We start from the raw sequence: 12,469 nt of genomic DNA on the forward strand, positions 1-12,469 counted from the left end.
CTGCAGTTCACCATCATGGGAACTAATATAGTCCTGATTATTGCAGTTTGTCACTGTCACTACCATGGCTAGAATCTTAAATAGCTGTTGAAAACATAATAGCAGTGTGTAAAGTTAAACTGGGGCTGGGACATAATCAAATCTCCCCCTCTCTTGCTCTTTCTTCCACTTACTTTCAGTAACACATACACAAACTTACACATAAAATGTGTCTTTAATTTTCCAGTATGTAAGCCATACTCATTCTTACAGCATACTAATATCCAGACTTTATGTTTTAATTGGTTAATAAATTATATATTAACCCCATCAAGTTATAGGCAGTTATAATGCAGACATAAAAATTACTTTTTTATTTCCAGGGTATGAGTAGGGCTTAGCGGTGTGACCTAAAATATATACAGTAATGATACATATAATGGTATCTAAATGTTTCCATCTTAAGTGATTTATAATATGGTACACAACTCTGGCATAGTAATTATTTCATGCCTGGAGTTAAAGGTATCATCAATTAGCTATTAATATACTTTACAGTGGTTGTGGAGGCAGAGTTTCATACAGTACATGATGAAAGTTAAGAGCCAATCGGTCTGAAGAGCTGATGCCAAGTGTCTGTGTGTGTGCGGGCGCGTGTGTGTGTGTGTGTGTGTGCGCAAGAGTGTGTCATTTACTCCACTTTCTCACGACAGCTGCAGCAAAACTTAATGATTTGTGTCTTGGTTTTTCATACTGCGAATCCAGTGTTTTTCCTGCCTTTAAAAATAGTTTGACATTTTGGGAAATGCTTATTCACTTTCTTGCCAAGAGTTAGATGAGTAGATAGATACCTAAACGCCTAGATGTCTAAACGGTAAATATTAAGCTGCAGCCAGTTAGCTCAGTATAAAGACTGGAAACAGGGGCAAACAGCTAGCCTGGTTATGTCCAAAAGTCCAAATCCCTATTTTCCTATATCCTATTTCTTGGCCAGTAGCAGTAACTTTCTGGGGTCTTGTAGTCACTGTGAGCAGAAACTCCAGGATGTCACTGCTAAATTAGTGAGCAGGGCTAGGCAGTTTTTGTTAGTCGATGTACTAAGCTAAGCTAACCGGCTGCTAACTCCAGTTACACATTTAACATACAGACATGAGAGTGATATTACGCTTCTCATCTAACTCTCAGTAAGAAAGCGGATACGGGTGTTTCCCAAAATGTCAAACTATTCCTTTAAAGGCGTCTCAACAGTTTGGTTGGACACCATGTCTTCACATAGATGCAGTCATGGGGTGTGTAATGTCTTTCCACCACTGGCTTTTCTTATCATAACAACAACAACAACAACTAGTGAGATGATGTATGCATCATGGTTTTCTTTTTAAACCAATGCTAGGGTTACTTGATATTTGAGTTATTTAATTTTTGGCAGATACACTCCTCCTCCCTTATTCACAAAGTATGTTATTCATCACTAGACCTGAATCTTAAGGGCTTTGGTTAAATGTGGCTGTTGCCTCTAAAGATTTTTTTTTTTTGAGTTATTTTAAGAGTTATAGACAAAAAAATGCTTCTCCACTTTGACTTTGTCCTTTTCTTTTTATCTGCAGTAGTGTGCACTCACTGCATGAATGTATTATCTCAAGGCCTGATTAAAACTCCATTAGTCATGCAGAAAACAAAGAAAGTGTAATCAAAATGGAAATTAGCTTAATGGTGCTGTGGAAACAGATGAAGCGGACATAGCTTCTGCTGAAAAATGCTTTTTTTTTACTGTTTGTCTTCTTTTGTCTGTCTTCAATAATGGTGAAGACTATTGAATCCAGATTCAGAATGATGAAGATACTCCTAAAATGGTGTTATGGGTTATATATACAGGAGCAGGGACCTCATTTGTTCAAATGTTCAACTTGCAGAATCAAGGCTAAAAATTAAAGAAGTGAAATCTCATTGGCTTTGCCCTACATTAGCATTCTTATTGGCTATTCATATTTTCTCTCTGTCATCAGACGAAAAAGTAAACAGATGTTAGGGGAAAACATTTTCCAAGAAACCAATTTAATCATTGAAATTGCTTGAGGTCATGTTACAGAAATATGCCGGCCCTCTGATCAGGCTGTGTGAAGGAACTTGTCCTACAGCAAACAATCAGTCAGTCCTGTTAACAAGCCCCAGAGTCAGACTCCCCACACTCATCATTTTAAGCCCATCCATCACTTCTTTTGAGCTGCCAGGGCCGTAGAGCTGCTGCCAATACATGACAAGATAACAATGAGACAACAGCTAGCCTCTCCAGCCTCTTCATTCACATCTATTAAGAGCTCCCAGCGTTTGTCAAACTAAAGAACCTCGACTACAGGGGCAATAAGTTAGACATCAGGTTTATTGTCATGTCAGGTTGTACAGGGGCTCATGTGCTGATTGGGTCCACATAGCCACAGTGTTGCAAACAACTACTCAAGTCAAATCTAGTTAGAGTAGACCTCATAATTTATGACCACAGCATAGAAACAGAGCCAAAAGTCTGCATGGCACCCTGTGGATTTATCCATAAAGAAAGGCCTGCGATCCAGAAAAGAGGACATGCTCTCATGTTTGAGCAGGGCTCGGGGGCCAGCACTTATAGTCTGGGGCCCAGAAGGAATTGGGAGAGGGGGGCTTTGTATCTGTTGGTAAGCAGTCAGTTATCTGCACATGTGCCCCATTAATTAGCCAACAGGGGAGCTGGGGCTGGGTGCAGTGTTTGGGCTAAAAAGGGGTAGTGAGACAATATTAAAGTCCTGGCTTTCTATCCTGATGCCCCAGGGGCAGCTGGGTACGCCACCTGTTAATGACCTCTGAAGTGGTCTCTAATTGGACCTCTGACTGTGGACCACCCAGGGAATCAGACAGAGGAAGAGTCCACATGAAGCCATAAAGAGCACATACAGTATATACAAGGCTTGAAGGCAAAATAGATCAAATGCACTTTGTCAAGAATTGTACTCTAATAGTAATATTTATATGAATTAAGTTTTATTATTAGTTTTGATGAGGGCTCTGCCATTTATTAAATGTCTTTTAAGAAAATGATCTTAAGTCCACTTACTAGCTCTTTCAGTAGTTTCCAACCACATCTCGCTGTCTTCATCAGTGTATGTAGACAATGAAGACCATCTCCATGACAGCAGAGCAAACTCTATCTGCTCATAAAAACTGTAAGTGTAATGTTGTAATGTTGTTGAAAGCTCCAGAATAAGCCGTTGCTATCCGGTGAAAACCATGAATCTCCAAATTTGGCAATTTTGAATTTTTCAGATAAACTGGAGGATGTGTTTCTTTATGGTTTGAAAAATGTATCCTACTTCTTGGGCTAAATTATTTAAACACTCTGGGGTAGCTAAAAATGCGTTGTCACAAAGTTGAAAACAAGGCTATTTATCTTATCTCATGTGACACTTTTGGACACATTTTGGATATATATGGTTTTCACAGAACAGCGACAAATTGGACCTTGGATAACTATAATTTATTTCCAATTTCAAGAATTAACTTTCATTCTCTATTTATAGGCTTAATATGTATTCAGTGTTTTGATGAGACGATTATGTCTAGTCAATCAGTGGGTCCAACACTGGAAGACAAAATTTGATCAAATCAAATACAAAAGGTGTATGACCTTTGGTTTGTACATGGTTGTTAGTGGTAGTATGTGTACTTTTTGCAAAAAGAAAAATAAGACTCCTTGTTTTTGAACAGATTTGTATTTTGATACTTGTTCCATCGTATAATTACTACTTTTTTCAGTTGCATTTGTGTTTAATTTGTCTGTTTTGAACAGATTGAAAACACTACATATATCTGACTGGTGTCTTGCTCTAAGTGTCAGACAATACATCAGACTCTGCTTGATGTCTGTGTTTCTTCATGTCAAGCATGTTCTCATCTCATGTGTTATGTGTATCATTGCACTTCATTCATGCGCATGACTGAGTAATCTACATGGTTATTTTTGTGAGACTCAGACTCTCTGGTCTCCTATATTGTTGTCAGTCAAACTCTGCTGTTTGGATAAACAGACAGGCAGAGAAGTGCCAGATAATAGGTTTGGCCCAGTGTGAGGCCCTTTAACTGTCACATTAATTGCAACACTACAGTAGCAACAGGGGGGACGTGATCACTGCATTTTGAATGTCTTTTTTGTGTTTACTATTATTAATGAGTCCCACACATTTGTAATGTTGGATTTGGGGTCATCACTGTGTTTGAAAAGTCTGCTTAGATTTTTGCTGTCAGTTGTCTAATGGTGGGAGGGGCAGATGAAATGACGGGTCACCCTCTTCTTCACACTCCGGTGATCTAAAGTACTCTCCAATGAACGATTCTGTCTGCCCGTCTGCTATTTATCAGAAGTGATGCCAGATCTCATTGAGGAAACAGATACTTCCGACAGACTGCCACTCAGTTAGCTAAAGGGGTTGGATCCTCTTTGATTAAGATTCCTCTTACCCCCCACACCAACCACCCGGCCCAAATTAACCCTCTGTCAGTAGGCCACAAAGAGAATGGGCATGGCTGAGTCTGATTTATTTCACACAGAGTCATTATAAGGGCACAGTTGACCTCCTGTCTCCCCCACTGTCCCGCCCTCACACCTCCTGTCGCACACACTCAACCTGTCACTCCGAAGAAGACACAGGCACAAAGACGGGCCCGAATCAAAAGGAGCTGATTAGCAATTAATGGCGCATCATTGTATTTGCATCAGGACTGTGTGCACGGTGTGTGTGTGTGCATGCAGAGTGGCGTTGTCAATCATGCAGAGTGCGCCCTGGCCCGCCCTCCTCTGTCCTGCCCATGTGCTCCCTTAGGGGTGCAGCCACTTATGGCCGTTGATACGGGAGAGATGACTCTGTTTCACACCCACACACTTACACTCAAGCCCAACTCAGGACAACAGAACAACCTCCTGCTGAGTCCAGAGAAAAAAGCTGAAGCCTGCATCAACACATCAATCTGATGGATCTATACCCAACAACTGATTGATGCGTGTCTGAAATGATCATTTTGTTTCCCCCAGACACACTTGGATTACACACAGTTGGGATTGTGGATGTTTAGTTGTTTACTGCAATGTGGGTGTTTAGAGTCTGCAGCCAGAGAGAGAGTTTACAAGGATGGAGCCCGACACTTCTTTGTGCGTTCGCTCTCTGCTTGTGTCAAGGATGCAGAGGGCTGGAGATCTGGACCATGGGTGGGGAAAATGGACATAATGCGTCTGGGTTCTCAGTCCCTGTGGTGTTATTGTTGACAGAGACGAGAGTCGCTCAGGATGGAGCCAGCGAAGGGGCAACACCAGCTCCCACCACCGAACATGAGGATGACAACTCTTTGGGCTACACAGGTACTGCTGCTGCTTTCCCATGATTCTTAATGTGTCCTTGCATACATACATAACCCCTGGGAAATGTCATGTTGATCCTAGATGAAGAAATGACGTTGGGTTATTTAGTACATCAAACTTCTTCAAAGAAACAGTATATAGTTAGATGTTTTTTAATTCTTCATGCAAAACTTTATTTCACATATAAACAGAGAGCATGTGTTGTCTATCACACAGACCTGTTATATATTAGCCCTTTATTGAGAAAAGGGATCACAAAATGCACTTGGGGGAGCCAGTTGTTTACATTTTTCTCATTTTTCAACAGAATTTCCCCCACAGTTAAAAGACAGAATAAATAAGCTTCAGTGCCGGACAACAGTTTCCACATGTTTCTATGGCTAATATATATTCAAACATGATCTTTATGGTGTGACTGCTGCTAAGGGTTTCTTAGTTTTGAGTGTTGAAAGAGGAGAATTGTGGGGAAAGGAGGCACATAGCGTAACTCCAAGTACATCAGTTCATATAGCCGGTATCTCCTTAGACCACAGAGCGCTGTAAATAAATGGGCCCTCACCTGAGGGACTGACTCACACACAAAGGATTCAAGTCTGAAGAGAATTAGTGATGATGCATGTGTTTTGGTTGTGGTTTTTTGGGCTCTTCCCCCAAAGTGAGGGTAAAAAGTGTTCTCAGTGTGTTGTCCCAGCGAGGAGACCTACCTCCCTAGGTGATTTACTGGACCTCACACAGCTTCAGGAAATCTTGTGCAGAAAAAAGAAGTCACGGTTAGCTGCCAAAACCGTTATGAGGTTCATCACTGTGTGCGGTAGCTTGGCAGCTCTAGATTTTATTTTGCTTGAAATTCAGACAATAACCAACAAAATCATGCAATTATCATCAGTATCATGGTGCACCTTTTATCAATGAGGCCAAGACATTTCATAAGTTAGAGCCCAAACAACAATTAGTACAGGAATCTTTCAATTTAAACTCTGAGTTAGCATATCGTCAAAGTTCCCAGTTTTCAACAGAGTTAGCATTCTTTCATTGAGGGTTTAAGGAGGAAAATCATGTCATATCTGCCTCACTGCATTTGCGTTCATCTTTAGAATGATAAATCTGTCTGGTGGACAGTGCCAGGAGTTCATCTTTAATCTGGCCATTTAATCCCATCTGTGCATGAAAATGAAGGAAATTGATCTGGCCCAGTCAGTGAATTGGAAATGAGACTAATGTGCCCTAATACCTCAGTCTGCCGCTGATAGAACAAAGTGGGCGGCTGCCAAAGACTCCATTTTCAGGGAGCGTGACTCACTGGATGGAATGTGAGGATAATCTTGACAGCTGCCAGTTTTAGCTCAGGTGAAAATGGAGTGCACCTTTTAAGCATTACAGTAAAGAATCCTTTAGGTGCCTGGTTGTGTTAAATTGTGACTTTGTCATGTGATCTCAGTGACCTTTACAGAGAAAGAGGTTAATTGATTTATGAGTAAGTTTCACTGTTTATCTGATCTCACTCCTACACATGACATTGAGGAAGAAGGGTGGTATGTCCTTGTCATCCTTCCACCATGACCGGTGTTTACTAAATTCTGAAATAGAGGATAGAGATATGTCCATTTGAATGAAGAACTTCATCAATGTGATGTGAATACTGTAACCTGACCCTTTTTTTACTTCATATAAAACTAAAAACAGCTGGCACTGTACTAGGCAATGACACGGTAATGTCTTGTATAATAGTCACCTGGGACTAATACAGCCTACTGTGAATTTTATAAGGAACCACATGCTGACCAGAAGTTCACAATACATTAAAAGTGTTTTTTATTGGTCCCCCAAGACATTGATTCTCAGCCAGCTCTAAACTGTTTCCCGATATCAAAGAGCTTTGCACAGAACTTCACATTCATAATAAATAAGACTGACCTGTGTGAAGGCAGTGGATTAAAGAGGCATGGTAAAACTCTCGCATTTACACTTTGCTAGCCGCTGCTTGGCAGGCAGACACACACAGAGGAGACAGGTCTTTGGTTCTTTTGCCTCAACATGAAAGGCTGAGCGTGACTTCAGAGAGCACATCAGCACTCATATCCTCCCTCTCCACTGACAGCTACCATTGCGTTTGTCACAGATCACAAAGGACGGCATCTTCAGAGAGGGAATTGAAGGTTGCCACACTGTCACCACTGATTGGCTGCAGAATAGAGGGGTCCAGAACATCAACAAAAAACCATTCACTGTACTGATGAATGTACAGATGGGTCATGTGAGAACAAAGTCAAGTCTAATTGAGAGCTGTGGAGTTGATATTGCAATCACAAAGATTGGATAGATAGCATAGAACATATCCAACATCAACACACACACAGTACAATGAAGGCTCTTATTTCACATTTATAGTGAAAATATGACAGCTGCTCAGCCACGGATAAAGATGAAGACAGTGTATGTATGGTTTTGATAACCTGTTCACACTTGCATCTTTGGGCTTGCCAACTGATGCTATTAACTGAAGTTTCTTCTCTTCTATGTCTGCATACACACACACACAAGACTAAGAACACTTGAGCCTAATTTGTACTTCAGTGAAAAGTGCTGGTTGAGATGTTGCAGGACATAAATGATGCAACACTTTATCTCAAAGGCAGTTTTGATGTTGTTCACTTTTTCTGTAATATCACACATTCTGAAATATTGTACTTTTTTCGTACAGCCAGGATTAAATGTAGGCAGAATGTAGATTATTCCCTGAGAAAATCAAACCTGCTGAGAGTACGGAGGGCAACATCAAGTACCTAAAACATACACTAGACTGGTCCCTGTACCATGGTGATTGATATACAGCCTAATGGGATGGACTTGACCACCAAAACAGTTAGCATGCTCTTTGAGGTATGTCCCGCCATCTCCCTAGCTCTATTAAAGATGGGAATCCTTCTCCTTCCTGTAAACAAGGTTAAACAAAACATTTCCTTTGTTTTCAAAATATCCAACATTTAAGCATGCTTGCATTTCTCTCAAAGAACATAAACAAGCCTCAGTTGAGCTTGACCTTTTGGCTGCTATAGTAAGCACTGACCTATGAATTCAAAGTGTTGTGTGACACAGTTCTGTCAGATGACACTTTGTCACATGCTACATTTTCACTGAAGTATACATTAGCCTTAAGCCTTTTTTATACTTCAGTAAGAATGTGTCATCCAACATGCCACAAAAATCAATATACAAAGCCAGTTGGGAGTGTTAGTAAGAGGTGTTGTGGACCTATTGGTTTTTGTAAGGTCGCAGCTGTGATTAAATGTGGCATTCTTTAAAAGCTTAAACTGGTAAGAATAGGGGGATGGCAAGTTGTCCCAAAACATCCAGCAGAATGGTGCAAACTCTTTGGTGATACATGTACAGATAGATTTGAATAGTTAGCAGACATCAAAACGTTATTTGTTTGCCAACACTTTGTCATGAACTATGTATACGTATCTGTAGGTAATTACAATAAGTAATTACAAAAACTCCCATATTTGCTAAGTATGTACATTTTGCATTGGAAATATTGTAAGATAGAGCTAAAATAGAGTTTTTACTAATGCTGTTGACTGTTATTTTTTTATATATTGTCTTTTAAATCTTAATTTGATGTGGTATTGACCTTGACCGATAAACTTAAATAAATCTGCCTTAGCATCTGACTAAGTTTAACCATAATCTGCCACACTGCCATTATTTTTAAGCGGAATGAAATGTTCTGAGAGCTTTGCACAGTTACTCATTGCACATCAAAAAACACTTTGCCAACTCCTGTTAACATGCAAACGAGCACAGCTAAGCTAGTTCAATATGAACTAAAATCAGCAGAACAAGTTGTTACTCACACTCACAACACTTTCATTATTTTGAAAAAGAATAAATAATTCTGAGAATATTTCACAGTTAATCACTGCATATCAAATACCGCTTCACATATACTGTACGTGCACAGCCAAGATAGTTTGATTCGATTCAAGAGACGCTAACTGTTTTGAGCGGAACAAGTTGCTCACTTTCATAACTGTATGTAGGGTCAACTGGAGGATATTCAACACTAACTTGAGAACAGAGTTGTTGCTTATAGATTATCCTCATATTATTCAGGCTTAGTGGGTGGAGACCAGGTGCCTGTTTTCCCCTTATTGATGCAGAGGTGGCGTGGTCTATGTCTGGATACATGGCACTGACAGCTTTACCATGAGAGAGATGGAAAGCTCTACTCTCTATTCGTCCTTTGCTCTCATTACTGGGCTGTTGGGCTGGCCTTGAGTCCCCAACCTGAAAACCAATTTCCTTGACAGTGTCACCCCCACATATATTACCCAAGAGTCACCACAGCATCAGCGTGTCACGTCTCCATGACACTCACTTATGTTCATCAGTCTCAGTGCCATGGTTATCATGATACAGCGAAGCAAAGAGAGCGCTACACACTCACTTAGCTGCACTCTCACATATTATGACCCAGTACAGCAGCAGCACTCATTTCATAGCAGTGCAACAATAGAGAAAGATCCCTGGCCACGCCTGGAGGAGCGATTCACTTGAGATATAATTAGTTATAACCATGCACTAATGTCCTACACGCAGCTTCCCCACAGCCTCTGTGGTGATGAGGCCAGTAAAGGTTTTTTTGTTCCCCATCCAATCTCTTTTCATCTCCCTCATCCGCACAGCTTAGTTTAGCAATGTCCCAGGAAATGGGTCTATTAGATATTCTTCTCAGGATAGAAAGAGGAGTAATGTGGTCAAGAGGCACTGGAGTGGGGGTTAGATTTGAGATGGGAGTTAGCACAAATGCACAGGGGTTGAAAGCACAAAGACTATGAGGTGAGAATTAAATTAGAATATTCAGACTTATGTTTCTAGTGTCCTCATGATAATTGGGAAGAAGATTGGATAGGGTTTTGCCAAGTGCTAATAATCAGCTGCTCCTGCCCCGTCAAACACACTTAATTTCTCAGTGAAAGGATAAGTGTTTTCTTAGGATGTAAATGGGTCACATTCTTCACCATCTCAAAGGGGAGAGTACGAAATGCTTTGGCTCCTCTGACTTTACAGGAGTTGGTGGTTCAAAAAGTTGCTATAACATTGACTTTGCCAAGTCCAAACTGGAGAAAGAAAAGATAACAGATGTAAATCTTATAATCACCAGAGTCAGGCACCTGCAGTATGTTGCTGGTAATATATTTCAGAAATAAATGAGTGGTGCAGTGTGGTGCTTTGAGGCAATGTTGGCGTAGTGGCCACACACTGTGTTGCATCACATGACGCACACAGACTTTTTCCCCATGCACAATCTTTGCAAAAGAGATGGCTGTGACACTATGAATACATTTTTCTGAGTGTCACCAAAACAGCGAAATGGCAGAATTCTATCCCTTTGGTTCCAATAAAATTTAGAAACTCTAGAAGAGCTGTATGAGTAAATTATTTTAGGTCATTCAGGAAGTCAGTAGACCCAGCGCACATGCTCTCTGGGTCCAAAATTGCGGAAGTTTGCAAAACGTTTTTGGCTGACATATGTGCCCAGTGAGCAACTTTCATACGAATGACTGGGGTGCCATCATGGTATTCAGTTTTTCTTCTATCATGTATGGTCAAATACAGTGTCATATCAAGACAGCAAACCAGTGAGTACAATATTGTATTAGCTTAGTAGCGTTATTTGCCAAGAGCAATTACAACTTACAGTAATTTTGTTCTTGGACAACACCAACTAAGACTTATACTACACTATATAATGTTAGCTGTATAACAGCTGTAGCTGCACAGCTGTTTGGATATGCTAGAGAACATTCATAAAATCCAAACCACTGTCAAATTTTAGCCACAACTTAATTTTGTCATTTTTACAATAGAAATTCAAGATTGTTAAGTGCATTTTCTAATCACTCCAAGTGTGAAGTGCTCTTAAATTCTGTTTCCCAGTCCAGAATTGGACTTTTTTTGAAAGTGCCATTAGAAACTGGGCTGCACTCTACCGCAGAGGTAAATCCATCTTAAACTGCATTTTACTTATTTAAATCAAAGTGTGTACTGTTGTTACAGTCCTCATAATGTATATGTTGTTGCTTAATTGTTTTATAGTACATTTAAACATACACCCATGATATGATCTATTAATTTACTGGAGTTGCTGGTAATACGGTACTTACCGTCCTCCCCCAAAATACGGCAGTATAGGTTGTTTGTGCAGGCAGCTTATTACAACTCATATTTACACTTATTGTTGCTGGGCGACCTCTAGTGGCCGTAGTAATTATGGCGGGAGCAAAGGAGGAAGTCAGGTGAGGTAGTATAAACAACGGCAAAGTCCACGTAGGGAGGAGGCCAGGGTGGATGGATGGGTCAAACACAGAACTTTCAACCAAAAGACAACGTTCACTTATTTTAACTTAAGTAACGTCACATGACTTACTTACGTGACTTACGTAACTTAACTTACGTACGTAGCATACTTATTTTAACCCAAACCATGATCTTTTCCTAAACCTACAGTAGTCACCTTCGCCTTCAGATCAATTAGCCATCTTTATGAGCAAATATATTATATAGCACATATGGAGTGCTTCTCCACCTCACTGACAGCACTGTGTACTCCTCCCAGCAGAAATTACTCTAATAACTGTCAGTCGTGACTGACGGCTTGATGATCTGTAAAATCATTGCTGGTTTTATTAGCGGCGATATGATTCATGCATAGTCATGTTGCACATGAAGTTCAGCCAGAGCCAATATTAGGCCTGTTTCTCTGAGACTCAGTATGAGCTTTAGGGGGCTGTGGTGGATCAGCAGTGTGGCTGTGTCTCAGCAGGGCTCAGCGTCTGTGTGTGAGAGAGGAGAATATCATGAGATGGGTGGGGGGGCTGTAAATCTGAGCAGCACCTGCTCCCCGGACTCTGGCGCGTGGTGTGAGGTCAGCAGCGCCAGATATCCCATCGATCATATTTATTACATTCATCACAGTGCCGTTTGTTTTGGCAGCTGATCGCGCCAGGGAAAGAGAAAGAAAGAATAGGCTTTTTATTTGAGGGACAGGGAATTCTTTGAGCATGAGCAGTGTCTTTGCATTTTTCTCTGCTCAGGGTCTTCAGA

General features: G+C 40.6%; 1 protein-coding gene across 6 annotated transcripts in view; it reads left to right on the top strand.

Annotated features, from left to right (window-relative positions):
• Positions 1–12,469, top strand: part of robo1 (roundabout, axon guidance receptor, homolog 1 (Drosophila)) — a 215,283-nt gene that overhangs the window by 69,880 nt on the left and 132,934 nt on the right. For 4 of the 6 annotated variants that reach the window (XM_044202716.1, XM_044202710.1, XM_044202711.1 and 1 more), the window contains one exon: positions 5,270–5,359. The exons of the other annotated variants lie outside the window; for them this stretch is intronic. In XM_044202716.1, the coding sequence (XP_044058651.1) occupies positions 5,270–5,359 (90 nt within the window). The remainder of the gene's footprint in view (positions 1–5,269; positions 5,360–12,469) is intronic. 6 annotated transcript variants of the gene reach the window in all.

This window comes from Siniperca chuatsi, linkage group LG7 (assembly GCF_020085105.1).
Source record: "Siniperca chuatsi isolate FFG_IHB_CAS linkage group LG7, ASM2008510v1, whole genome shotgun sequence".
Lineage (NCBI taxonomy): Eukaryota > Metazoa > Chordata > Actinopteri > Centrarchiformes > Sinipercidae > Siniperca > Siniperca chuatsi.